General features: G+C 52.3%; 1 protein-coding gene and 1 long non-coding RNA gene across 4 annotated transcripts in view; one reads left to right on the top strand and one right to left on the bottom strand.

Annotated features, from left to right (window-relative positions):
- Nucleotides 1–26,752, top strand: part of LOC120391413 (hepatic lectin-like) — a 40,495-nt gene extending 13,743 nt beyond the window's left edge. Inside the window, exons 2-9 of one of the 3 annotated variants that reach the window (XM_039515087.1) lie at nt 1,971–2,069; nt 7,890–8,058; nt 9,840–9,935; nt 10,736–10,845; nt 17,589–17,688; nt 19,540–19,685; nt 23,272–23,378; nt 26,330–26,752. In XM_039515087.1, the coding sequence (XP_039371021.1) occupies nt 10,810–10,845; nt 17,589–17,688; nt 19,540–19,685; nt 23,272–23,378; nt 26,330–26,477 (537 nt within the window). In that variant the 5' untranslated portion in view covers nt 1,971–2,069; nt 7,890–8,058; nt 9,840–9,935; nt 10,736–10,809 and the 3' untranslated portion in view covers nt 26,478–26,752. Of the gene's footprint in view, nt 1–1,970; nt 2,070–7,889; nt 8,059–9,839; nt 9,936–10,735; nt 10,846–10,931; nt 11,768–16,572; nt 16,954–17,588; nt 17,689–19,539; nt 19,686–23,271; nt 23,379–26,329 lie in introns of those variants that run through there. The other 2 variants (XM_039515086.1, XR_005591294.1) reach the window with 2 other exon arrangements.
- On the bottom strand, nt 6,361–15,858 carry LOC120391460. The gene is made up of 3 exons (XR_005591335.1): nt 15,493–15,858; nt 7,701–7,939; nt 6,361–6,804 (listed from the first exon to the last, which is right to left on the bottom strand). It is a non-coding gene; the product is annotated as an uncharacterized LOC120391460 (long non-coding RNA).
- Nucleotides 26,753–26,975: the final 223 nt, after the last annotated feature.

The raw sequence follows: 26,975 nt of genomic DNA, 5'->3' as shown, positions 1-26,975 counted from the left end.
GCTTTCTCCTCTCTCTTAGCAGCTTCTTTCTTTCTTTTATCAGACTCTTTCTCCAGCTGCGCCAAGGCTTGCTCCTCTTCCATTCGAGTTTTTGCCATTTTTTGCTCATGTTCAAACTGCAGGCTGTCTGCAGGATGGAATGGGTAACAGGGACAGAGCTCCCCTCTCAGCCTACAGAGGGGTCTCTCCAAGGCTTATCTGGTCTGAGACATTGTGGTGAGGGGAAGCTTGTGCTGCCACGGTGTGTGTGAGTAGCAGCCTCTACCCTTGCAGCAGGGCCTTCAACAGCGCAGCCCTCCCCCACTTATGCCATTAACTAGTAGTAGGCTGTTTTCCTCTAGTGGTCCAGTCACGATGCCTTCCCTGTGAGCAGGTAATGCTGTCTCTGGCCCCACATTCATTTGGATACTTCAGTATAAAAGATCTGTCTCCTCTAGGGGGAATGTCACAAACTCTTGAGATTGGGGTGCACATTTTTCAACCCCCCCACTCCCCATGCAGAGTATTCAGCCTGGCATCATGGGCAGCCATATTGGTCCCTCTACTTGCTTTAATCCCCGCTAGCACTGGATTAAAGTAATGGAATGGGTGTGACGCGTTTGGTCACAGAAACCCCCTTGGAACTGTCACCTGATGTGCTGAGACTACCTCTGAGCCCATTTTCTCTGTAAGGTTGGGCCTCCAGGACACTGCATTGTTCAGCCAGACATGCCAGTCTGCTCCAGCACAGGGCCAGGGTCTGATCCACATGCCACAAAGATGCAGACTTAACTGAAAACAGTTTAAGAAGAGCCCCTGTCTCCAGCACCCAGACATCCAGCTCCCAATGGGATCCAAACCCGAGATGAATCCATTTTACTCTGTATAAACCTTATACAGGTTAAATTCATAAATTGTCCACCTTTATAACTCTGATAGAGAGATATGCACAGCTGTTTGCTCCCCCAGGTATGAATTAATAAGCAAAAGTGATTTTCTTAAGTATAAAAGGTAGGATTTAAGTGGTTCCAAGTAATAACTGACAGAACAAAGTAAGTTACCAAGCAAAATAAAACAAAACCCGCAAGTCTAAGCCTAAGACAATAAGAAACTGAGTACAGATAAAATCTCACTCTCAGAGATGTTCCAATAAGCTTCTTTCACAGACTGGACTCCTTCCTTGTCTGGGCTAATCCTTTCCCCTGGTACAGTTCTTGTTAGCTCCAGCTCAGGTGGTAACTAGGCGATTTCTCATGACTGGAAACTCCTTTGTTCTGTTCCACTCCCTTATATAGCTTTGGCACCTGGCAGGAATCTTTTGTCTCTCTGGGACCCCACCCCTCCTTCCAAATGGAAAAGCCCCAGGGTTAAGATGGATGCCAGTACCAGGTGACATGGTCGCATGTCCTGTGAGACCCCCCCAAGCCTTCATTCTGCCTGGCCTGACTCACAGGAAGGCTTGCAAGTAAACAGGGCCATTTACAACCAATTGTCCTAAGTGATGGGAGCCATCAAGATTCCAAACCACCATTAATGGCCCACACTTTGCATAATTACAATAGGACCTCAGAGTTACATTTCATATTTCTAGTTTCAGGTACAAGAATGATACATTTATACATTTAATCATATGGGTGCAACATCACAATGGGCCCAATATTCCGTTGCTTTAGGGCCCTTTACGCTGCTCTGGTAGCATCAAGGGATTTTGAAGGAGCCTTAATCTGCTCCCCGACCCTCGCCCAGGTTATAACCAGCATAAAGAGGCTGGAGAAGAGCTGGCACAACAGCCCCTGGGGCAGGGGCTGGAGCCCTGCTAGGCTCTGGTTGTTCTAAGCTTTCCAGGACCCCACCAGGGCCTGAGCATAAGTTAAATGAACCCAAAGGCTGCTGTAGGTTACACTGAAGGTGGGGCCCAGCTTACTGGGGGTGTATCTCCTCTGGGACGGGGAGTCCGCGGGTTAAGAGCTCATCTCTCTCTTCTCGTTCAGGAAGTGGAATGAAGGGGAGCCCAATAACCTGTTCCTGAGCAAAAATATACGTACAGACGTGAGTTCAATCCACTGAGGTGCAGATTCACAGCAGAGATGGTGAGCTTTGTAGTGGCAAAGAGTTCTTTCAGAAATAGTTCATAGGTTATAGTCCAATGTCCAAATCTCATATTCAGGGCGTACCAGCATAACTGGGATCTCAATCTTATGACTCAAACTTCCCCTGATGAAGCTTAAGCAGATCTGAGATGACAGATTCAGGACCCAAGGCTCCTTTATACAATTTCATGTCTTTTGACAAGCTGGAATTCCCTCTGGGAACAAAAGGTAATTAGGATGACTTTGAAGGAGGTCCATCATCTGTACTTAGCTATACGAATTAACATAAGGCCATTTGCTTGTTCCTCCACCATTCACAGTCCATTTCAAAGAGAGATGACTACTGAGAGAGCCTGTGTTTACAATTTATTTACATGATAGGATCTTCTTTTGACCTCTGAATTATCGGAATACAGCACAGACAGAGACTGTTAATTACATTGTCCACCCTACCCATACATCTGTAAATACACAAAACCACAGACGTTATCTCCCCACATGCCTTTTGAGGATTATTTATTCTGCAGAATGTTTAACCCTTTCTAGCCACGTGTCACACCCCTAACATGAGACTGATGTGGCAGGTAGGAGGAATAGCTCAGTGGTTTGAGCATTGGCCTGCTAAATGCGGGGTTGTGAGTTCAGTCCTTGAAGGGGCCACTTAGGAATCTGGGGCAAAATCAGTACTTGGTCCTGCTAGTGTAGGCAGGAGGTTGGACTCAATGACCCCTTAGTTCTGTGAAACAGGGATCTCTCCATATGGGGAAAGGAGTCAAGAAAAGCTGGCTGTATTTTAAAGAAACCTTATTGAGGTTGCAGGAACAAACCATCCTGATGTGTAGGAAGAAAAGTAAATATGGCAGGCGACCAGCTTGGCTCAACAGTGAAATCCTTGCTCGTCTTAAACACAAACAAACAGCTTACAAGAAGTGGAAGATTGGACAAATAACCAGGGAGGAGTATAAAAGTATTACTCAGGCATGCAGGAGTGAAATTAGGAAGGCCAAATCACACTTGGAGTTGCAGCTAGCCAGAGATGTTAGGAGTAACAAGTAGCATTTCTTCAGTTATGTTAGCAACAAGAAGAAAGTCAAGGAAAGTGTGGGCCCCTTGCTGAATGAGGGAGGGAACCTAGTGACAGAGGATGTGGAGAAAGCTAGTGTACTCAATGCTTTTTTTGCCTCTGTCTTCACAGACAAGGTCAGCTCCCAGACAGCTGCACTCTGCAGCACGGTATGGGGAGGAGGTGACCAGCTCTCTGTGGGGAAAGAAGTAGTTCGAGACTATTTAGAAAAGCTGGACGAGCACAAGTCCATGGGGCCGGATGCGCTGCATCCGAGGGTGCTAAAGGAGTTGGCCGATGAGATTGCAGAGCCATTGGCCATTATCTTTGAAAAATCATGGCGATCGGCGGAGGTCCCGGATGACTGGAAAAAGGCTAATGTAGTGCCCATCTTTAAAAAAGGGAAGAAGGAAGATCCAGGGAACTACAGGCCAGTCCGTCTCACCTCAGTCTCTGGAAAAATCATGGAACAGGTCCTCAAGGAATCAATTCTGAACCACTTAAAGGAGGGGAAAGTGATCAGGGACAGTCAGCATGGATTCACCAAGGGCAAGTCATGCCTGACTAATCTAATTGCCTTCTATGATGAGATAACCGGTTCTGTGGATGAGGGGAAAGCAGTGGATGTGCTATTTCTGGACTTTAGCAAAGCTTTTGATACAGTCTCCCACAGTATTCTTGCCAGCAAGTTAAAGAAGTCTGGGCTGGATGAATGGACGGTAAGGTGGATAGAAAACTGGCTAGATGGTCGGGCTCAACGGGTAGTGATCAATGGTTCCATGTCTAGTTGGCAGCCGGTATCAAGTGGAGTGCCCCAAGGGTCGGTGCTGGGGCAGGTTTTATTCAATATCTTCATTAACGATCTGGAGGATGGTGTGGACTGCACCCTTAGCAAGTTTGCAGATGACACTAAACTGGGAGAAGTGGTTGATACGCTGGAGGGTAGGGCTAGGATACAGAGGGACCTAGACAAATTAGAGGATTGGGCCAAAAGAAATATGATGAGGTTCAACAAGGACAAGTGCAGAGTCCTGCACTTAGGACGGAAGAATCCCATGCACTGCTACAGACTAGGGACCAAATGGCTGGGCAGCAGTTCTGCAGAAAAGGACCTAGGGGTTACGGTGGATGAAAAGCTGAATATGAGTCAACAGTGTGCCCTTGTTGCCAAGAAGGCTAATGGCATTTTGGGTTGTATAAGTAGGGGCATTTCCAGCAGATCGAGGGATGTGATCATTCCCCTCTACTCAGCACTGGTGAGGCCTCATTTGGAGTACTGTTTCCAGTTTTGGGCCCCACACTACAAGAAGGATGTGGATAAATTGAAGAGAGTCCAGCGGAGGGCAACAAAAATGATTAGGAGGCTGGAGCACATGACTTATGAGGAGAGGCTGAGGGAACTGGGATTGTTTAGCCTGCAGAAGAGAAGAATGAGGGGGGATTTGATAGCTGCTTTCAACTACCTGAAAGGGGGTTCCAAAGAGGATGCATCTAGACTGTTCTCAGTGGTAGAAGATGACAGAACAAGGAGTAATGGTCTCAAGTTGCAGAGGGGGAGGTTTAGGCTGGACATTAGGAAAAACTTTTTCACTAGTAGGGTGGTGAAGAACTGGAATGGGTTACCTAGGGAGGTGGTGGAATCTCCTTCCTTAGAGGTTTTTAAGGTCAGGCTTGACAAAGCCCTGGCTGGGATGATTTAGTTGGGTTTGGTCCTGCTTTGAGCAGGGGGGTGGACTAGATGACCTCCTGAGGTCCCTTCCAACCCTGAGATTCTATGATTCATATATTTAAATATTTTTATTTTAAAAGGGCAAAATTAGAGCTCCCAGATACACTTTAAGGATCTCCCCAGATTGATCGGAGCTGTGTTTACATTGAATTATTTGTAAGGCCAAATTAACATAGCCATTAGTGTTCTTCAGAGAGCACTTACTTTGGCATTCAGCCATGGAGGCTGTGAGCTGTTGTACTTCAGTTTCACTTCGTGCACAGCAGTTCAAGCTTGTAGTAGTTTTTCTGCTGTGGAAAGTTTTAGAAACATGTCTATGCATTAGCTGTGAAGCCACAACATTATTAGGCTTTTTAACACAAAGTGTGTTCTTGTAGAACCAAACAACATAATCAGAAGGGTTTCTCTTATGTACCACTCTTAACATGTTCCAGGGCTTTTTCCAAAAGACCTGCACATTTTACATTTTTACAGTTCTTGGTATCAGCAACAAGTTAGTTACAATCATTAGCAATAACATTGTCAGGGTTCCTTCCCCACTCTGAACTCTAGAGTACAGATGTGGGGACCCACATGAAAGCCCCGTAAGCTTATTTACCAGCTTAGGTTTACAGTAAGCTGCCACCACCAAGTGTGTTCCAAATCTTAGGGAAGAGCCACTTGGAACTCTGCCTTTCCCCAAATATTTCCCTAGTCTCTAACCCCCCCCTTTCCTGGGCAGATTTGAGACTAATTCCCCCCTTCCCCCAATCCTTACACCCCTTTTCCTGGGTGAAAAGGAAAGGCTTGAGAGTATCCCCTCACCAGTTAGTCCTGGTGAACACAGATCCAAAACCCTTGGATCTTAAAACAATGACAAAATCAATCAGGTTCTTAAAAGAAGAATTTTAATGAAAAAAAAAGGTTAAAATCATCTCCGTAAAATCGGGACGGAAAATAACTTTACAGGGTAATCAGATTCAAAGAGCCCAGAGGAACCTCCTCTAGCCTTAGGTTCAAAGTTACAGCAAACAGAGGTAAACCCTCTAGCAAAAGGAACATTTACAAGTTGAGGAAACAAAGATAAAACTAACACGCCTTGCCTGGCTGTTACTTACAAGTTTGAGACTCGTTCAGAAAGATTTGGAGAGCATGGATTGATGTCCGGCCCCTCTTCATCCCAAGAGAGAACAAAACCCAAAACAAAGAGCACAAACAAAAGCCTCTCCCCAACAAGATTTGAAAGTATCATGTCCCCTTATTGGTCCTTTGGGTCAGGTGTCAGCCAGGTTACCTGAGCTTCTTACCCCTTTACAGGTAGAATCATAGAATCATAGAACTTAAGATCAGAAGGGACCATTATGATCATCTAGTCTGACCTCCCGCAAGATGCAGGCCACAAAAGCTGACCCACCCACTCCTGAAATAATTCTCTCCCTTGACTCAGCTGTTGAAGTCCCCAAATCCTGATTCAAAGACATCAAGTAGCAGATAATCCTCCAGCAAGCGACCCCTGCCCCATGCTGCGGAGGAAGGCGAAAAAAGGATTTTGGTGTCTCTGGCCAGGAGGGACTTTATAGTATTGTACACAGGAGGGTTGTTACCCTTCCCTTTATAGTTATGACAAACATTAACATCAGTTCTGTCACAAGGGTACATTTACAAACATTTTTGTCGTGCCAAGTCTTTGGTTTAGACAAATCATTCTTTAGGTCAGCTTGTTCAATATCCCTTTTGAACCTTTGCAGCTTTTTCTTGACCTTCCTTAACATAGGCTTTCAGTTGAACCATTTCCTTGGGGGGTTGGTATTTTAGGGTTAACCTGTGGCTTTATTTGCATGATAAACTTGTCCTCTTTCTCCTTGTTCCAGAGGGTCAAAATCTGAACTCTTTTGCTTCTGAAGTCTTTTTCCACAGCTCACCACTAGATGTCAGGGGAGAGCTCATTCAGACTCTGCTTACATCTGTAAATACATAAAAACACAAACCTTATCTCCCCAGGTCTCTTTGGAGGGATATTTATTTTGCAGGATGTTTAACCCTTTCTTGCCGTGCGTCACAATCCCCACGGCACTTTACCCAGCATGCCTTGTCAGCCTCTAACTCCCATGAATCTCTCTAGACTTGAACTCCCAGAATCCCTCTACTCTGGGCAGCAAGCAGGAATGGAGGGGAGCTGGACCTGAAGCCTCTCTTAAAGGGCCTCCCACCATACCATGAGCTGCTCCCACTTGCAGTAGATTTGCTGGTCGTTTGTAGCTGGGAGCTGCGAATCAATCCTTATGCTGAATCCCATGGCATCTAGGGTTACCACCTGTCTGGTTTTCACCCGGACAGTTTGGTTTTTGGCTTCTGTGCCGGGCCTATTAAAGGTTGTCAGGTGACTGGTTTTCAGGATCTGGCAACCCTAAATGGCACCCAAACCAAAAGCCTGGTTGTCACAGGGTGAGGGAGAGGGCTAGCTTAATGGCTTGAGCATTGGCCTGCTAAACCCAGGGTTGTGAGTTCAATCTTTAAGGGGGCCATTTAGGGATGGATGTGGGGGAGTTGGGAATTGGTCTTGCTTTGAGCAGTGGGTTGGACTAGATAATCTCCTGAGGTCCCTCCCAACCATAAGATTCTACAATTAACCCTTGCCAGCCCCAGCTCCTTCTCAGCTAGGGCAGCCTCCTATCTGCAGGTGGGAGGATCCAGGAAGGGAGAGGAGCAAGGGATGGGGCCTTGGGGAAGAGGTGAGGCAGGGGAGGTGCCATGGGGGTTCAGTTACCAGCAATTAGAAAGGTGGCAACCCTAACAGCATCCCTCAGGCTTTTGACTGATGTGGGATCCCAGCATGAAAATGGCTACATTGGGAACTCACACAGATCCAGCTGGCAGTCAGCAGCAAACCCTCCATTACCAACGTATTCCTCTCCATGGAGACAGGCAGTTGCTGCCATCCCCTAGCGTTACAGGCGGGCTCCTCACGCTGCACATGGCCACTCAGGACACCAGCCTGGTTGTGGCAACCTTTCCCCTCTCCTGATCCCAAGGGCATTTCTGTTTGCAGTGTCCCAGAACCAAGCAGATTGGGAGAAGATCCGAGCAGAGGTTGCAGCACTGCAGAAAACAGTAGGTGAGAGAATCACAGAGACGCTTCTGCCTCTCATCATAGTGAGAGTGAGGGACTGCGAGGTCACGGTTGTGGGCTCTGTATCTACCTGAGGCTATGGACTTGGGTGAGTTTTTTATTTGGTGTATTATGGTAGCTCCTTGGAGCCCAGTCATGGCCCAGGACCCCAGTGTGGCAGGCGCTGTACATGATTAGGTGTTTTATGGTAGCTCTGAGGAGCCCCAGCTTGTACAAACACAGACCAAAATGCTTTCAGCCTAAGCAAGTCACCTCTCAGGACCCAGGTGTCCATGGCATGGAGAGTCTGTAGCCACTGAGGGCTCTGTGGCTGTCCCCGGCCTGCCCAGCTGGGGCTCTCAGAACACTGCAGGGACGATGCAGAGAAGGTCTTTGACTTTCTGTGGCTTGGGCGATGCAGGGAGCCAGCCCAGATGCCCAGAACGGTCCCTTCTGGCCTTAACATCTGTGGGTGAAATCCTGCCCCCCCCAGAAGCCAGGAGGGGTTTTCCCTGTGCCCTGCCCCTCTATGAATCTCCTTTCTGCTCTGAAAGCACAGTCCCTACCTCTCCAGCTGAGCATGGGCTACACGCAAAGGTTGTGCTCCTTGAGTTATATTGGTCCATTTAAAGCAGTACAATCCTCCTAGTGGAGATCCAGTTATCCTGGTATAAATGTACTTACACCAACACAGCCATTCCTACACAGGGAAGGAATACACTCGACTTGTAAAAGGCACCTTCGACTCGGTATAACTGGATCTGCTGTAGGGGTTGTACTGGGATACCTAGACCAGTTTAAAAAAGAATCATATCCCTAAATGAAAGAGTTATACCAATACAAAGGCTGGGGTAGGGCAGATCTTAAGAAGAATCTCCATCAGCAGTATAGGGTCTACAACACACAGCTAAACAGTAGAGGGTACTAGAGGGCAAGGAAGATATAATAATCCCTAGCTCTTGTATACTGCTGTTCGTCAGTAGATCTCAAAGAACTTTGCAAGGAGGGCAGTATCATTATCCCCATTTGACAGATGGGGAAACTGAGGCACAGGGCAAGGAAATTACTTGCCCCAGGGCACCCAGCAGGTTAGTAGCAGAGATGGGAATTAAACTCAGATGTCCCGAGCCTCAGGCCAGTGTTCTCTCCACTGGCCGACCCTGCCTCCTTCACACATTGCTCAGTTCTGTAGGTTTGGTACCCACCCACCTCTGGTGGGGTTCTGCTGACCAGTGGCTGTCCTGAAGCGTTTTAGATGAACTCTTAGGGGCGAGCGTCGATGGTTTAATTAGCGCTGAAGCAATTAAAAACCCTTCAGAGTGATCGATTTTTAAAGAAACACGAACAGAAAATAACTTTGTTACCAATTCTCAAGTAGCTGGTTCGGCTGCCCAGGAGCCAGCACCTGGCTCAAGGGCTGCCAAAGCCCTATTTGGAGTCTTTAAGTAGGACTTAAGCAGCCTGGTACTGTCCCTCTGCAGTCGCCTAAAGGGATCAATCCTGTGTCACACTGGGCCACAGGTGGTGTGAAGGGGATGGAAATTGCCCGTGCCCTGGGCAGGGGGGAATCACAGATTGGTGTGGAGCTGGTGTCAGAGCCCTGCACCCGTCCGGCTCCCAGCCCCTGGTGTAAGGGATGGATCAGGGGCTTGGCTGGAGTGTGCTGCACCATGGTTATTCCCTGCTTCCCAGAGGAGGCAGAGCGTGACTTAGAGCAGCCCAGAGGCTGCTCTGACTGTTGCCAGGGGCCCAGGTTCCAACCATCACAGAGGAGACTTCGAGCAGGGCCCGTGGCATCTGTAAGTGGCCCAATGTTGGGGGCTGAGCAAGAAGCTCTGAGATGACAATGCTGCACTTTGGCTGCTAACCTCCTTTCCTCCACCAATCCAGAGGCTGTCCATCTTTCGGTGTTTGGGGAGCTGACCGTTGTGAAGGAGCTTCACAGTAAAATGCAAGAGGACATCACAGCATTACAGAAAAGAGTGGGTGAGGAGCACAGTGCCAGCTGCCGTGCCCATGCTAGGGCAGCAATCAGAGGGAGGTGGCAGCAGACACGGGCCCGCAGGGCCAGATGCTCAAGAAAGCTCTCGGCACACGGCAGCTCCCCTTGCGGGATTCTCTGTTGTTCTCAGTGAGATCAGGGCCGGTGCAAGGATGTTTCAAGCCGTAGGCGAAACTTCCACCTTTCGCCCTCCCCTGTCCCCGAGCCCTGCGGCGGCTCCCTGCCTCCCCCACCCTGAGGTGCCCCCCCTGCAGCAGCTCCCCAGTTCAGTGGGGAAGGGAATTGCAGGGGTATTTTCAAGCAATCACCCAGACAAACCTTAACTGGCTCCATCCTGAACTTTTCCCCCACACCAGGTTATGTTTCCTGCATGCAGCCATCCCCCCACAAGCTCAGGCTGAGATCTAGACTGAGACCACACCCACTCCTTTCACCCACCACCCAGGAACAGCCCTCAGTCCCAGCTGGATTTGAGGTGGTGACACATCTATGACATTTAAGCTCCTTCCCCCTGTCCCCCAGCATGTCACACTTCAATCTTGTTATCCTGCTAGCACCCTCAGGGGCAGGGCTATTGTTCAGTTGGGGGAAACTGAGGCATAGAGAGATGCAGGGACTTGGCCAGGGCCACATAGGGAGTCAGTAGCAGAGCTGGGACTTGACCCTGGGTTTCCTGAGTCCCAGGTCAGCACCCTGCTCACCAGGCCATCCTTCCTGGCATTGGCAGAGTGCGTGGCCTGTCCCCCACCCATTCACCCCCTTAGTCTGTTCTTGTCTATTGCAGGCGTTCTTGGTGAAGAACCGCACAAAGTCCCGGGTATACTGGCTGGGGCTGAGTGACAAGAAAGTGGAAAATCAATGGCTCTGGGTGGATGGCTCCCCTCTCAAACTCAGGTACGTGGGGTGAAAGGCTCCATGCCCCCCTGCCCCACCCCTTGCTCCCCGCCGTGGTCTCCATGGGGCTTTGCTCTTCTTCACAGCTTCTGGAGCACCAGGGAGCCCAATGACTCCAGCGACGAGGACTGTGGCACCATGGCGATCGACGGGCGCTGGAACGACAAACTGCTACTGGACCGACTACTGGATCTGCGAAAAGGCCTGGCTCTGCTAGAGCCTGGCTCGACCGCCAGCCCACGTCCTTCCTGAGCCACGGGCTGACTGATGGGACCAGGCCCTGCCTCCTCCAGATCAATAGTCTCCCCAAGCTGTGTTCTCTTGGTGATGCGCCCCATCGCACAACTCTTGCTGGGAGCTAGGGGTTGTTCTGTATCCCTAAGGGGATGGTATTTCTGCAGTGTGTCCTAGTGGGTAGGGCATCAGGCTGGAACACAGCACACATGGGTTCTCTTCCCTGCTTCATCCTGGGACCTTGGACAACTCCCTTCCCCATGCCTCAGTTTCCTCTTGTAAGGGCTCAGGCTGTATCACTTCTGAATTTTGGATGATTGTATGACATTGTACCATGAAATGACTGGGTCATGGAATGCCTATGTTTGTGTGGATGCCCCAGGAGGTAGCAGGGTCGGCATGTCTCTGCCAGGCCAGACACAATGGGGACGGACCAGCATGCAACATTACGTTAAACACCGTGGGACAATGTGTTTCCTCTGCCTGGGAGATGCTGCTTTCTGCTCTTGTCCAAGGTGAGGGAGGCTTGGAAGTAATGGAAAGTTACCACAAGGCAGAACAAAAGAAGCAGGAGTTTGGAAAGGGACACCCAGTGGGGAGCTTTCTCGGGGACAGAGCCACCTTGCACCAGATTAAGGGCTGGGCTACACTAGAAAATCAGACTGACCCACCTATGTGGGTGAATAATCCCCCCCCACCGAGCAATGTAGTTAAGATGACGTAACACCCAGTGTGGAGGGCTCAGTCGGTGGAATAATTCTTCCATTGATTTAGCGCTACCCGTCTCGGGGAGGTGGATTTCCTCTAGTGATGGGATAACCCCTCCCGGTGCTGTATTATATGGCTGTCCAGAAACTGGTAATACTGTTCAACCTTTCTTCCTGTAGTATATGATTACTCAAAAAGAACAGGAGTCCTTGTGGCACCTTAGAGACTAACAAATTTATTTGAGCATAAGCTTTCGTGGGCTACAGCCCACTTCATGGGATGCATAGAATGGAACATCTAGTGAGGAGATATATACGCATACGGAGAGCATGAAAAGGTGGGAGTTGTCTTACCAACTCTGAGAGGCCAATTAATTCCCACCTTTTCATGCTCTCTGTATATGTGTGTATATATATCTCCTCACTAGATGTTCCATTCTGTGCATCCCATGAAGTGGGCTGTAGCCCACGAAAGCTTATGCTCAAATAAATGTTAGGCCTTGGCTACACTGGCGCTTTACAGAGCTGCAACTTTCTCGCTCAGGGGTGTGAAAAAAACACCCCCCTGAGCACTGCAAGATACAGCGCTGTAAAGCGCCAGTGTAAACAGTGCTGCGGCACTGAGAGCGCGGCTCCCAGCGCCTCAAGCTAATCCCCACGGGGAGGTGGAGTACGTGCAGCGCTGGGAGAGCTCTCTCCCAGCGCTGGCGCTGTGACCACACTCACACTTCGAAGCGCTGCTGCGGCAGCCCTCCCGCAGCAGCGCTTTGACGTTTCGAGTGTAGCCAAGCTCTAAGTCTCTAAGGTGCCACAAGGACTCCTGTTCTTTTCGCGGATACAGACTAACACGGCTGCTACTCTGAAACCCGTGATTGATTATTGGCTTTTAGCAATAAACTTGACTGGTATTGATTGTTTGGTCTCTTGAATATATTTCATAACGAGCCAAAGCGTGGGCAAGCCATTGACTATACTATTTAGCATCTGCTTTTAGGCTGTTTTATACGTGTATTGTTCATTTTCGCCAATGAACTCACACAGACAAATGATCAAAGGCAAAACCACCGTCTCGCCCGATTGCTCCCTAGCTGACCTTCCCATACTTGTCCTCAAAGGCAAACGGCACAACGCTTTCAAACGGCGAGGCTGCTAGACACCAAAAGCCATGCACTTACCAGGGACGCTGGTTTTATGGCTCATTACAACAGTTTTGTAACACACCGTGCTGCCCACCTCAAACCCTTTATGCATAACACTCTTCCCCCCAATTGCCCCCTTCATTTCCAGTGACCGCCCCCACCGCGTATGACCCCTTCTGCTTAACGATCTGTGCCAGCTTGGATTTTGCTCGCTCTGCTTCCTTCCCCAGAGCTGAAGAAGGGCTCTGAGTTGCACAAAAGCTTGTACCAGAAGTTGGTCCAGTCAAAGATATTAACTTCACCCCCCCCCCCGCCCCGGTTTCTCGTTGCTTTGTGTGAGTTGTGCTCTCCTGGGCTTTACATGATTAAATATAACGAACATAAGCTGATAGACTGAACAAAGAGCATGTGTGTGTGTGTGTGTCTGTGAGCGTGTGTGTGTCTGTGAGTGTGTGTGCGTGTGTAACTGCTTCTCAACAGAGGCGGGTCCCTGAGAGGGTTAAACTGTAGGTCAGAAGCGTGGCACCTTTTGGGCAGAGTTCTGGGGGAGGCTGGTTTAAGTACAGGGGAGTCTGAAGGGTCAGCGCTGTGGCCAGAGGGGAGCAGACAGCTGGACAGCTGGGTCCAACGCTCGGCAGGGGGAGCTACAGGGAACATCTGTGCCCTGAGAGTGAGCCTGGGGCAGTGGCTGGTGTCTGTTCAGATTTCCGGAGCTTGAAACCCTTCGGGGATTCAGGTGCTGAGGCTTGGATTCCCCTCAGAGCAGTCCCAGTGAGTGGCCCTTTCCTCGAGCGGCAGCGCTCACCATCTGCACGTGGGTGACTTCCTCTCGCCCAGCCCTCGGGCAAGGGTGGACCCGCCTCCCAGACAGCTGGACAGCTGGGTCCAACGCTCGGCAGGGGGAGCTACAGGGAACATCTGTGCCCTGAGAGTGAGCCTGGGCACCCCAGGTTTGGGGCAGTGGCTGGTGTCTGTTCAGATTTCCGGAGCTTGAAACCCTTTGGAGATTCAGGTGCTGAGGCTTGGATTCCCATCAGAGCAGTCCCAGTGGGTGGCCCTTTCCTCGAGCGGCAGCGCTCACCATCTGCACGTGGGTGACTTCCTCTCGCCCAGCCCTCGGGCAAGGGTGGACCCGCCTCCAAACGGATCCACCCACTTAAAAGACTTTGCTGCCTTCCACCCCTGCACTGTACACCTGGCAACCCATCGTTCAAGCTGTGCTCCGGGGGTGTGGGGTGAATGGGGCAGGATGGGGGAGGGGGAGCTGCACTCCATGGGTAGGGAGTGAGTGGGGAGGGGACCCATGCTCTGGGGACCTGGGGGTGAGTGAGGCAGTACAGGAGAGGGGCAACCATGCTCCAGGGGTGGGGGGTGAGTGGGGAAGTACAGGGGAGGGGGATCTGCACTCTGGGAGTAGGGAGGTGAGTGGAGGAGGAGAGCGGGGAGGGAACCATGCTCCGGGGGTTGGGGGGTGTAGTGGGGCAGGACAGGGCAGGAAGAGCCATGCTCTAGGGCCACGGGGTGGGGGGTCAGTGGGGCAGCACGGGACAGAGGGAGTGCTGCTCCAGGGGTGGGGGGTGATTGGGACAGGATGGGGGAGGAGGAGCCACGCTCCGGGGGTGAGGAGGTGAGTTGGGCAAGATGGGGAGGGGAGCCTTGCCCCGTGGTTGGGGGTGAGAGGGGCAGGATGGGGAAAGTGGACCTGCGCTCTGGGGTTGGGGGGTGAGTGGGAAGGACAGGGCAGGGGAATCCATGCTTTGGGGATTGGGGGGTGAGTGGGGCAGGATGAGGGAGGGGAACCCGAGCGCCGATGGTCGGGTGTGAGTGGGGCAGGATGGGGAAGTGGGAGCCACGCTCTGTGGGTTGGGGGCTGAGTGGAGTAAGGTGGGGGAGGGGGCGCTGCATTCTGGGGTTGGGGGTGAGTAGGGCAGGATGGGGGCAGGAAGTTGCGGTCAGGAGTGAATGGGGCAGGACAGGGAGCAGCCAGTACCCGCTCCCCGTTCCCATGTGCTCCTCCAGGTTCCAGCAGCTTCTGCTCGTCCTGCCCCCGGTGGCGGAGGCTGCTTATTGCGATTAACTGGAGTGTCAGGGGCTAGTCAGCACTGCTGGCCAGACACTGCCAGGTTCCCTTTTCGACCGGACTTTCCAGTTGAAAACCAGACACCTGGCAACCCTTACTCAGAAAAACACGGTGTGATTGAACTGTGCCCTTCTGCCAGCTGGAGTTGGCAGCCACCAGGGCTGGGTTTAATATCTACAGCCCCCACCCAGTAATCTGGGAAAATCAAACTCTACGGGGTGCCTGTAAGAGGCAACACTTCCCCTTTCATGAGCACTGAGTCTGTGCGTGGCAGAGAACATTTAATAAAAAGGGGGAAGGAACCTGGCATTAATTGGGGGAAACACCACAGCCATGATTCAAACACATCTGACCATGAGCAAAACTCCCACCCCAGAGGACATTGGGCCGTGTCCTTTGCCTCCGTTTTTCACCATGGTGTGAAAATCCAACAAAAAAATGTCCCTTTAACACGCACTCCCCTCTCCCTCTGCCACACCCCACTCACAGCTGCTGTCCTTGGTCTGTGGAGACCCAGAGCCCAGCGGTGCCTTCACATGCGTTCACACGGGGGGGGGAAATTGAGTAACGCCTTCACTGCCCGCTGCTGCTGCTGCTGCTGCGTGTCGTTCACTCTGCTGCTGTTGTTTGTGTCACCGTTCACCACACTGTGCCATCTGCTCCGTCGCCGCTGGCCCTGTGCCGTCCCCTTCTGCTGCCTCCTGCCTCTCTACTGTGACCTCAGCAGGGGAACCTCACCGCTAGTGCAGGCCGAGCCGCCTCTTCCACAGAAATGCTGCCCCACAACAGATCTAAGCAGCCCGTGGACCTGATGGAGTCTAGGTAACTCTATCTTTAAACTGGCCTGGCCCAGCCCTGTCCCTTCTCCCTCAACACTTGGCTCTGGCATCCGACCCTCTGCTTTGTGAGCTCAGTTCGGCGGAGGGGGACCCCGTCAGCCAGGGCCGGCTAAGCACAGTTCTGCTGCCCGTTCCTCTTACAATCAGGATAAAAATATTTCAGTCCCCTGTGTTCTAAAGTCATTTGTAACCCAGCACCAGCCAAAACGGATGATGTGGGCAATGGAGCTCTGTCTGCCTGATACCCAGGCCGAAAGTGTGTCTATGTAAAGACCGTCTGGCCCTGAAACCTCCTCCCCACCCCCTGCAGCTCATCACTAGCTGCTTCAGACCTTGCTTCCATAATTATTAACCAGTCTAAGTTATTAACTTACCAGGATGCTTTTACTATGTAATTAACCAATTGTAGTTGGGGGTTGGACTAGATGACCTCCTGAGGTCCCTTCCAACCCTGAGATTCTATGATTCTGAGATTCTATGAAAATGGTGATACTTGGTCAATCATTGTGCTGTGACAAGTATATATAAAACTGACATACTGTTTAAATATGATTATAGAGTCCTCTAGCAAAGGAAACCATGAATTCACCCTACTGTGGCTCTCTTGGGTAATGCTGAGTGCTAATTTGGCTCCTGAGATCTGAATATCACTGCTACAGGTTGAGGGTTTGATCCCGACAACCCTCCTGGTTATGATATCTTTAAAATTAGCCTGGGGAGAACAGTCCTGCTCTGGGATGATGGACCAGATGGGACCTAGCAGGGCTCTTCCCCTTTTGAAGGTGTGACTCACTCAGGGTCACCACCGCCCCGCGCAGGAGGTAGGGTGATGGGCGGTGCTCTGACATTGCCCACGCAGGCCGCACCATGGGACTACTAGAGTCATGCGTGTATAAGCCACTGCCTTATGGGGCAGGAAGCCCAGCGGGAGATAACAGCAGAGCACACGGGGCACCCACCCAGTCCTCTACCCTTGGCCCCAGAGGGGAAGACGCCTGCATGACTGAGAGATCCGAGGGGACCCAGAGCAGATGCCCAACGCACCTGGAGAACCTCAGTGGGACCAGGAGGACCCAGGAACATGGGCTGGGGTCTGTCCCCTCTCTGTGGTGAGACAAACCAGCTCCTTTGCTGGCTGATGAGGAACCTGCTGCTCCGTGTGTTGCTCATTTCCTGGGGATGGCAGTTGGGTTCCTTCCCTTTTTGCTCCTTTGTGGTGCTGGAAGAAAGTTCAAAAAGCAGTTTGTTTTTTTCCTCTTTTCAAAACCAGATCAGAAATGGGGGTCTCACCTACCCTGCCATCCCTAGAAGCCCCAAGGGTTAGTGGGGAGCTGGCAGGACTGACAGGGTCACACCTGGGGAAACTTCACTGCCTGGCAAGTGACGTGATTATTTTCCTCCAAAGGTTTGGAAACTATTTGACCCAACATCTGCTCCCATTTACACCAGTGTAAATCCTGAGTCACACTGTTGCCTTCAGGCTAGATTTACAATGGTGTAACTGGGAGCAGAGTTTGTCCCTTTGGCTTCATCCTTTTCATTTTTGTGGGTGCACATTTAACTCAAATGCCTGAGACACAGTGGGGAGAAAAGCTCTTTTAGCTAAAGATGCTACACACCGATCCCTGCCCCTTTAATTATTGTCAGGCTTGATTGAAAGTGTGTCCCATTCAGTGCTGGGGGTGGGGTAAAATCTAGGGTGTGGCCAGGACAGGATTATCAAAGCCATTTCCCCCCCTTCCAGATCCCCCCTCTCACGAACCGGCAGCTGGTGATTCCTACCCTGATCATCGTGGCCATCAAACTGCTCCTGATGACCCTGGTCCTCCTCTACCTCCTCGACCGTGAGTAGCCACCATGACCTGGACCCCCTACCCCCACCAGAGCTGGTCTGGTGAGAGCTAGGCACCTTCTGAGACAGCATGGACTAGTAGAGACAGGATGGGACTAAGCCCTAGGAGACCAGGGTTCTATTCCACCTCTGTGACCTTAGGCAAGTCACAGCAATGCCCTGTGCCTCAGTTTCCCCATCTATAAAATGGTGCTCATGAGCCTGACCCCCTTCACAAAGTGCTTTGTATGCTGTACTGATGAGAAGGGGGAGGCATTATTATTAAGGTTTGAGATTTTCCCCTCCCCAAATCCTGCTCATCCCTGCCCCAAGGAGGTGAGAGCCCCAATGGGCTGGGGGAGCACCTCGCTGGGATTTGACAGAGTTGACAGACCGGACTGAGAAGCTGCCAACCCACCCACTGGGAGAGGTGGGTGATGTCCCTGAGGCTCACGCTGGGGCTCTGCTCAGTTTCTTAGATGGTCCCATCTTCAGACATGGCCAGGGACCCCAGCCCCCACAACCAAGAGGGGCTCGGCAGGTAAGGTCAGGGGTAAATGGGAGGAGCTCTCTGGGCTCCTCTTGAATGTTCTTAGTTTTCCTTTCCTTAATGTCCCAGCCCGTGCCCTGAGAACAGGGATGGCACCACATGGGGCGTAGGGAGGGGAATGAGCATCCAGCAGGGACAGGGGTCAGGGGTGCTGCAGTGTCTCCTTCCAGTTTAGGAATGTAGGGATCAGGGGTGGTTCAGCCTGCAGATGAGGTGGGGGAGAAAGATGCTGGAATGTCTTGATCTGGTTTAGGGATGCAGGGAGGTGGGGATCAGGCACTAGGCAGGGTTGGGGTGCTGCAGCATCACCCTCTGGAGTGCAGGGAGGTGCGGTGATCAGCACCCTGCGGAGGTGGGGGGGTGTATCCTATCAATGGCCCTGAGACTAACACTGGCCGTGCTCAAGCAGCAAAGAATCCTGTGGCACCTTATAGACTAACAGACGTTTTGGAGCATGAGCTTTCGTGGGTGAATACCCACTTGGTCGGATGCAAGTCAGGCCATGCTCAGTTTCACAGGCCACCCCTTCTCCCACCAAGCCAGGAGACCCTGGCCCCACAACCCAGAGGAGCACAGCAGGTGAGAGCAGAGTGGGGAGAATCCAAATGCAGTGTCACATTCTAGCTGGGGTGGGGGGTCCCCCCTAGCTGGGGTGTGGGGCTGCAGAATCCCCCATTAGTGCCAGGGGTGGGGGCTGGAACCTGGGAATGGGGCCCTGCCACTCGCCCTGTGAGAGCAGAGCCCATAAGGATGGATGGAGGGGCTGCCTGTGCCCCACGTCTCCGCCTGTAGCTTCTGCTTTCACCTGTGGCTTAGGTTTCCTGTGGAATACCCACACCTGCTGTGGTCTGGCCTGTGCTCTGTGTCTGCCGGGGGAAGGATTGGCCCCTCAGCAGTGCGTGTGGGGAGGGATCGGTTGCTGTCCGGCATGTGGGGAGGGTGGGATCGGGCTCTTGTCGGCGCATGGTGGGGGGTTAGTCCCTCATTGGCACGTTGGGTGGGGGGATTGGCCCATCATCGCCATGTGGTGGGGAGGGATGAGCCCCTCGTCGGCACCTGGCGTGGCAGGGTTCGGCCCCCCCATCAGCACGTGAGGGGGAGGGATCTGCCCTTTGTCAGTACATGGGGTCGGGGGATCGGCCCCTTGTTGGCACGTGAGATGAGGTGGATAGGCTCCTGATCGGCGCGTGTGAGGGAGGGATCGGCGGCACATGGGGCAGAGGGATCAGCCCCTCATCGGCATGTGAGAGAGGGGATTGGCCCCTCATTGGCGAGTAACGGGGGAGGGGCTCACAGCTGTGTTCTCTGCGGCAGGTGTTCCCTGGTGCCAGTCGGGCTGGGACCAGGACCAAGGGAGGTGCTACCTTCTCTCCCAGGCTAACCAGACCTGGGAGGCAGCGAGAAACTCCTGCTTAGCCCAGAATGCTGATCTGGTGGTGATCAACGACCAAAGGGAGCAGGTACGAACACTCAGCCCATCCTCTCCCTGGGGTGTAATGACCCCTGGGCAGAGAGCTGGCATGAGGCTTTGGCGCTGTTTGGGCCTGACGGGAAAAAAGGAACAGTGGGAGTTCCTGGTGCAGGGCTGGAGCAGGACTCCAGGTCTCCAACAGTGACAAGGGCTAGCCCTGCCCAACCCCCGGGGTGAATTTTGCCCAACGGGGGCAGGAGGGACTTGGGGCAGCAGCACAGAGAAGGGACGATGAGGAGCAAATGGTGGGGAGGTTTGAGGAGGGCTCAGAAAGCAGAGCTGCTTGGCAGATAAGAGAGGAGGTTTCCGGGCAGGGTAGTCAGACTCCCTGGGGTGCTGGGAACACGAAACTATCTTGCCAGAGGTGGATTCCCACCAGACTGCAGAGCCCAGGGGTGTCTGCTGGGAGAGAAGAGCCAGGACTTGACTGTAGTGCCACAGGTAATGATTTTAATTTTTCCAGGTGGGTGCCTCACCTCGATCCTGCTTCAACTCCACCCCTTCCCCCAAGGCCCTGCCTTTCTCCCCACCTATTCTCACCCCTGCCCCACCCCTTCCCCCAAGACCCCGCCCTTGCCCCGCCTCATCCCACCCCTGCTCCGCCCCCTCCCCTAACCACCTCCCACTGGCTGCCAAACCGTTGATCAGCAGCAGGGTGGCCAAACAACTGATGGATGGGTGGCTGGTGGGTGCTTAGCACCCACTGTTTTTTCCCCATGGATGCTTCAGCCCCAGAGCACCCACAGAGTCGGCACCTGTAGTAGTGAATGTATTTCTTTGGTCAGTGATTTCCAGCGCCAGGAATGGGCCAGCACCTTGGCTGGTGCACAGCAGCTGTTATCCATATGATCCCGGTTGACATCAGCTGGGGATCCAGCCCAAAGATCCTGCAACAGGAACTTGGGTGACAATTCTGCTGAGGCTTGAACCAGAACAGGCCCTGGCTGGCTCTGCTGGGCGTATGAGAGGGAAAAGCAGGAATGGCTTAGGTTAGTCCCTGCAGCCAGCAGCTCTGGCTCTGATACCCATAGGGATGAGGGAGCCCATCTGGGAGCAGGTTTTTTACAGTCACTTTCAAAGTGTAACGGCCCTTTGGAAAGGGGAACTTGGACGGTGCATTCGTAATGCTCATCCTTATCTCCTGCTGCACCCGGTCGGAATAACTGGCCTGACAAATTTACCCTCACTGTGAACGCAGCTGTAAAAGTTTGTGAGTGTTCCTGAGATGGTACAATGACCGAGAGTAACCAGGGTTGATGGGAAAAGGTCCCAAATGAGAGACAGATGGATTTAGTCCAAACGAAAGAGCCTCCTGCTGTAACTCACCGACTGGGTTCAGATCACGCCTGGCAAACAAGAAATGTGTGGAACCAGAAAGGAGTGAATCCAGTGCTGGAGATTAAACCTACTTGGTGGTCAAAGGAATGAGGGGACGGACTGTTCCACCCATTGCTCCCTTTTGGGGACCTGAAAGAGACTTTGGGGAGAAAATTAGGCTTCTAGAACGAGCTTCACCATCATGGTTCTCCCCTCCCCCACATCTTTTGGGACCCAAGACCTTTGTCATCCTGAGCCTGAGACATCCTGACCAGATGGGACTGGAGAAAAGGACCCAGATGATGTCGCCTCTACCGGCTCCAGCTAATCCCAACCACCAGCTGGGATGAAACAGGTCGGACTGTAACAACAGCCACTCCAGCCTGTCTCAGCAGCAGGATGGTTGTTACCAGCTCTGATACCATCTAAGAGACAGTGCCGGGTTTACAATCGCACCAGGCCCACACTTAGAAGGGGCCATGGCACCCGGACTGTGGCCCTGCTATCACGGACTCACAGGTTGTGCCCTCTCTTGGTCCCGTGGACTCCCTGGGGGGAATCCCCTTCAGTGTGACAGCCCTTCTCGGGGGTCCAGTCTCTCTCAGGGATTAAACCTCTCCAGCTCCTGGAACTGCACATCTCTGAGCCTTAGCACACCTGTTTCTCACCGTGGGCCCCCTCAAGGAGTCCACGTGCTCTGGACCCCCAGGGCCTCCACTCCCAGAGGGAATAATGCAACCCTGTTCTCTAGACTGGAGCGACTCTCAGCCAGCGTAAAACAGGAGGGTTTATTGAGTGTCTGAACACGGCATAGGAAACACTCAGGGCCCTCGGGCCTGGCCTCCCTCAGCACAGCACATCCCAGTCTCCCCTGCATCCAGGTGGGCTCTGCCTGCTCTCTCTCTCCAGCCCAGAGCTCCCTGCTTCCCAGCTGGGCATCCGATATCCCTGGCCTCAAGCCTTGGCTCTGTCCATTGTCTTCTCTCCAGGTAAGCAGGGTTGCCTGGGCCTCCTCTCATCTCCTGTCCTCTGGCTGGAACCAGCTGGTCAGGTCACAGGGTCCTCTCTTCATAGCCCGTTGTCCTCCCACTGGCCAGAACTGGCTGCGACTCCTGAGCTGGGCCTCCTGGTGACCACAACCCCAGGTCACCAGTCGCTGGGATGTCCATTCTCCAGGCCATTGGCCGGGGTCCCAAGTTCAGTCGCCGGTCCTCTGGAACAACAAACTCCCTCTCCCCTCACCTCGTTAAACCAGTAACACCCAGGGAAACTGAGTCCCACTCGCTCTGCATGCAAACCATGGAAAAAACAAGAAACCTCCCACTTCATCACACCTGCCCCCTCTGTTCCGCCCACGCTTTGCGCCAACGCCCCATCCCCACCCGGCCTCTCACCGAGGCCCTGCCTGCTGCTGACTCTGCTCCCTCCCAACCGTGCAAGCGGTGTGGGGGGCCTTGGAGGGGAAGAGGCTGAGCAGGGATGGGGCCTTGCAGCCAAGCGTGAGCGGAGCAGGGGGCAGGGCCACAGTCCGGGAGCCAGGGCTCACAAATGATTAATCTGGCCCTGCTAAGAGCCTGTCACACAAGGGGGGCGGGTTCCTTCTAAAAAATCTGCAGCTCAAGGGGATGGGCCCAAGGGAGGCTGGCGGACTGAAAGCCTGGCTCGGTGCTTTACCGTTCAAAGGGTTTCCCTGGTTTTTACCTCTTCCCTTTGTCTTTGATCAAAGGTTAAAAAGGTTTTTAAGGGAAGCGAGCAGGCCGGGTTAGTGCTGTTTAATGTTGGCCAACGGCTGAGTTCTGCTAACACCTTAGGCCCGTATATTCCAGCTAAATGAATACAACAGGCCCTCCTGGACTCCCTGTGCATTACCCTCCCCTGCTGGGTTGTGCCCGAGTTTGACTGCAGGGTTGGGATCTGTTTGGTGCGGTGTGTGGGTGATCTATGCCACAGCCCCCTCTGTCCCACTGCAGGACCCAATTCCCTCCCTCCCATTCCAACACCATCCATCCCCCAGGCTCGGGGCCTCCTCTCCCCACCCCAGGCTGAGACCATCACCAACCCCTGCTCCTCCACTGACGTCTCTCCATCCCCCACACCCTTCCCTGGAGGGAGAGGAGAATCAGGCTCCTTGCCTCCTCCTCTGGCATATGCAGCACTGAGTGCCCAGGTCATCCCTTGGGGTAAGTTCCTGCCATGGGAGACGCCTCAGGATCTGGCCTCAGTTCTAAGCACCCAATTCTTTGTGTCATCCTCTCCAGAATTACTTGGCTATTAAAGCTCGTTCCGTTCAGCACTGGATCGGCTTCACCGACCAAGGGACTGAAGGCATCTGGCGCTGGGTGGACAACACTTCTGCGGTATTTACGTAAGCATGGGGCGATCCTCTGCTCTCCCATTCCTGCCCTGGCCTTCCCCAGCTGCCCCTGCAGGTGCTTTCTACCTCAGTAGCTCCAAGACTGAGGCCAGGGATGGAGCCACTCAGGTTTGATTTCATGCCCTGAGGACTGAACGACTCTAGGCTTTATCGGTCCCCGCAGGTCACTGTTTGCAATCTGGCCCAGGTCTCTAGTGACCAAATGGCATTGCTGCTGGGTGCCCTCTGTATGAAATGAGCTTGGGTGCTTGTTGGCCATCACAGCCAATGTACCGAGGACGGAATGGGTCACAGGGACAGAGCGCCCCTCTCAGCCTACAGAGGGGTCTCTCCAAGGCTGGTCTGGTCTGAGACATTGTGGTGAGGGGAAGCTTGTGCTGCCATGGCGTGTGTGGGTAGCAGCCTCTACCCCTGCAGCAGGGCCTTCAACAGCGCAGCCCTCCCCCACTTATGCCATTAACTAGTAGTAGGTTGTTATCCTCTAGTGGTCCAATCATGATGCCTGGCCTGTGAGCAGGTAATGCTGTCTCTGGCCCCACATTCATTTGGATACTTCAGAATAAAAGATCTGTCTCCTCTAGGGGGAATGTCACAAACCCTTGAGACTGGGATGCAAATTTTTCAACCCCCCCCCCCACTCTCCATACAGAGAGTATTCAGCCTGGCATCATAGAATCATAGACTTTAAGGTCAGAAGGGACCATTATGATCATCTAGTCTGACCTCCTGCACAACGCAGGCCACAGAATCTCACCCCCCACTCCTGTAACAAACCCCTAACCTATGTCTGAGCTATTGAAGTCCTCAAATCATGGTCTAAAGACCTCAAGGTGCAGAGAACCTTCCAGCAAGTGACCCGTGCCCCACGCTGCAGAGGAAGGCGAAAAACCTCTAGGGCCTCTGCCAATCTGCCCTGGAGGAAAATTCCTTCCCAACCCCAAATATGGCAATTAGTTAAACCCTGAGCATGTGGGCAAGACTCACCAGCCAGACACCCAGGAAAGAATTCTCTGTAGTAACTCAGATCCCACCCCATCTAACATCCCATCACTGGCCATTGGGCATATTTACCGCTAGTAGTCAAAGGACCACCATGGGCAGCCATATTGGTCCCTCTACTTGCTTTAATCCCCGCTAGCACTGGATTAAAGTAATGGAATGGGTGTGACAGGTTTGGTCACAGAAACCCCCTTGGGACGGTCACCTGATATGCTGAGACTACCTCTGAGCCCATTTTCTCTGTAAGGCTGGGCCTCCAGAACCCTGCGTTGTTCAGACAGACATGCCAGTCTGCTCCAACACAGGCCCAGGGTCTGAAACACACGCCACAAAAATGCAGACTTAACTGAAAACAGTTTAAGAAGAGCCCCTGTCTCCAGCACCCAGACATCCAGCTCCCAATGAGATCCAAACCCCAGATGAATCTGTTTTACTCTGTATAAAGTGTATACAGGGTAAACTCATAAATTGTCCACCTTTATAACTCTGATAGTGAGATATGCACAGCTGTTTGCTCCCTCAGGTATGAATTAATAAGCAAAAGTGATTTTCTTAAGTATAAAAAGTAGGATTTAAGTGGTTCCAAGTAATAACCGACAGAACAAAGGAAGTTACCAAACAAAATAAAACAAAACACGCAAGTCTAAGCCTAAGACAAAAAGAAACCGAGTACAGATAAAATCTCACCCTCAGAGATGTTCCAATAAGTTTCTTTCACAGAGTGGACTCCTTCCTAGTCTGGGCTAATCCTTTCTGCTGGTACAGTTCTTGTTAGCTCCAGCTCAGGTGGTAACTAGGCGATTTCTCATGACTGGAAACTCCTTTGTTCTGTTCCACTCCCTTATATAGCTTTGGCACCTGGCAGGAATCTTTTGTCTCTCTGGGCTGGTCTACACTAGGGGGGGTATCGATCTAAGATACGCAACTTCAGCTATGTGAATAGCGTAGCTGAAGTCGAAGTATCTTAGATCAATTTACCTCGGGTCCTCACAGCGCGGGATCGACGTCCGCGGCTCCCCATGTTGACTCCGCTACCGCCGCTCGCTCCGGTGGAGTTCCGGAGTCGACGGGAGTGCGTTCGGGGATCGATATATCGTGTCTAGATAAGACGCAATATATCGATCCCTGAAAAATCGATCGCTACCCGCCGATACGGCGGGTGGTCTGGACGTACCCTCTGGGACCCTAGCCCTCCTTCCAAATGGAAAAGCCCCAGGGTTAAGATGGATGCCAGTACCAGGTGACATGGACACATGTCCTGTGAGACCCCAAGCCTTCATTCTGCCTGGCCTGACTCACAGGAAGGCTTGGAAGTAAACAGAGCCAATTGTCCTAGTCAATGGAAGCCATCAAGATTCCAAACCACCATTAATGGCCCACACTTTGCATAATTACAATAGGACCTCAGAGTTATATTTCATATTTCTAGTTTCAGGTACAAGAATGATACATTTATACAAATAGGATGACCACACTCAGTAGGTTATAAGCTTTGTAATGATACCTTACAAGAGACATTTTGCATGAAGCATATTCCAGTTACATTATATTCACGCTCATTAGCATATTTTCATTAAATCATATGGGTGCAATGTCACAATGGGCCCAATATTCCGTTGCTTTAGGGCCATTTACACTGCTCTGGCAGCATCAAGGGATTTTGAAGGAGCCTTAATCTCCTCCCTGACCCTCGCCCAGGCTATAACCTTCATAAAGAGGCTGGAGAAGAGCTGGCACAACAGCCCCTGGTGCAGGGGCTGGAGCCCTGCTGGGCTCTGGCTGTTCTAAGCTTCCCAGAACCCCTACCAGGGCCTGAGCATAAGTTAAATGAACCCCAAGGCTGCTCTAGTTACACTGAAGGTGGGGCCCAGCTTACTGGGGGTGTATCTCCTCTGGGACGGGGAGTCAGCGGGTTAAGAGCTCCTCTCTCTCTTCTCGTTCAGGAACTGGAATGAAGGGGAGCCCAATAACCTGTTCACGAGCAAAAATGGTGATGAGAACTGCGCCCACCTGTTGGACAACGGCCTGTGGAATGATGGACCCTGTAGTTTCGCTTACAGGTGGATCTGTGAAAGAGCCGCCACTGTGTAAACAGCCCCCTCTCCCCTCGGCTCTGAACACAGGCTGAAATTCATCCCTCCGCCAGGAGGCCTGGGCACAGCTCATGGCCTGTGCATCAGCCCGTTGTGCTCTTGTGCTGACCTGTTGCCCAGGGTTGAATCCTAGCTCTGCCTGAGGTATCCTGGCTCCTCTGCCCATTTGCTGCTCCCAGTGAAAACACCTTCCCCCTGCATTTCCCGGTGCCTGGGTCGGGCCCCCTGTGACATTCCCCTGGTGTTATCTGGTTCAGTGATCTGCTAGGTCACTCCTATCCTTGATTCTGGGAGCCAGCCTTACCCTGCTCTGCTGTAAGAATCCCCATTCCTGGGCTGTTCATGCACAGCCTCCAGCATGTAAGCTGCTTGGATTTCACAACCAAATGACACTAGCCAATATCTCCAGTCCCAGACACAGCCCTAGGAACCTCCCTCTTGCAGCGTCCAGTTATGCCTGCTGAATGCTGTAAGCTTATATGAGTTTGTCAATTTA

Source organism: Mauremys reevesii, linkage group 25 (assembly GCF_016161935.1).
Source record: "Mauremys reevesii isolate NIE-2019 linkage group 25, ASM1616193v1, whole genome shotgun sequence".
In the NCBI taxonomy this organism is placed as follows: domain Eukaryota; kingdom Metazoa; phylum Chordata; order Testudines; family Geoemydidae; genus Mauremys; species Mauremys reevesii.
The sequence above is the reverse complement of the archived record's forward strand: the minus strand, read 5'-3'. Positions and strand labels throughout refer to the sequence as shown.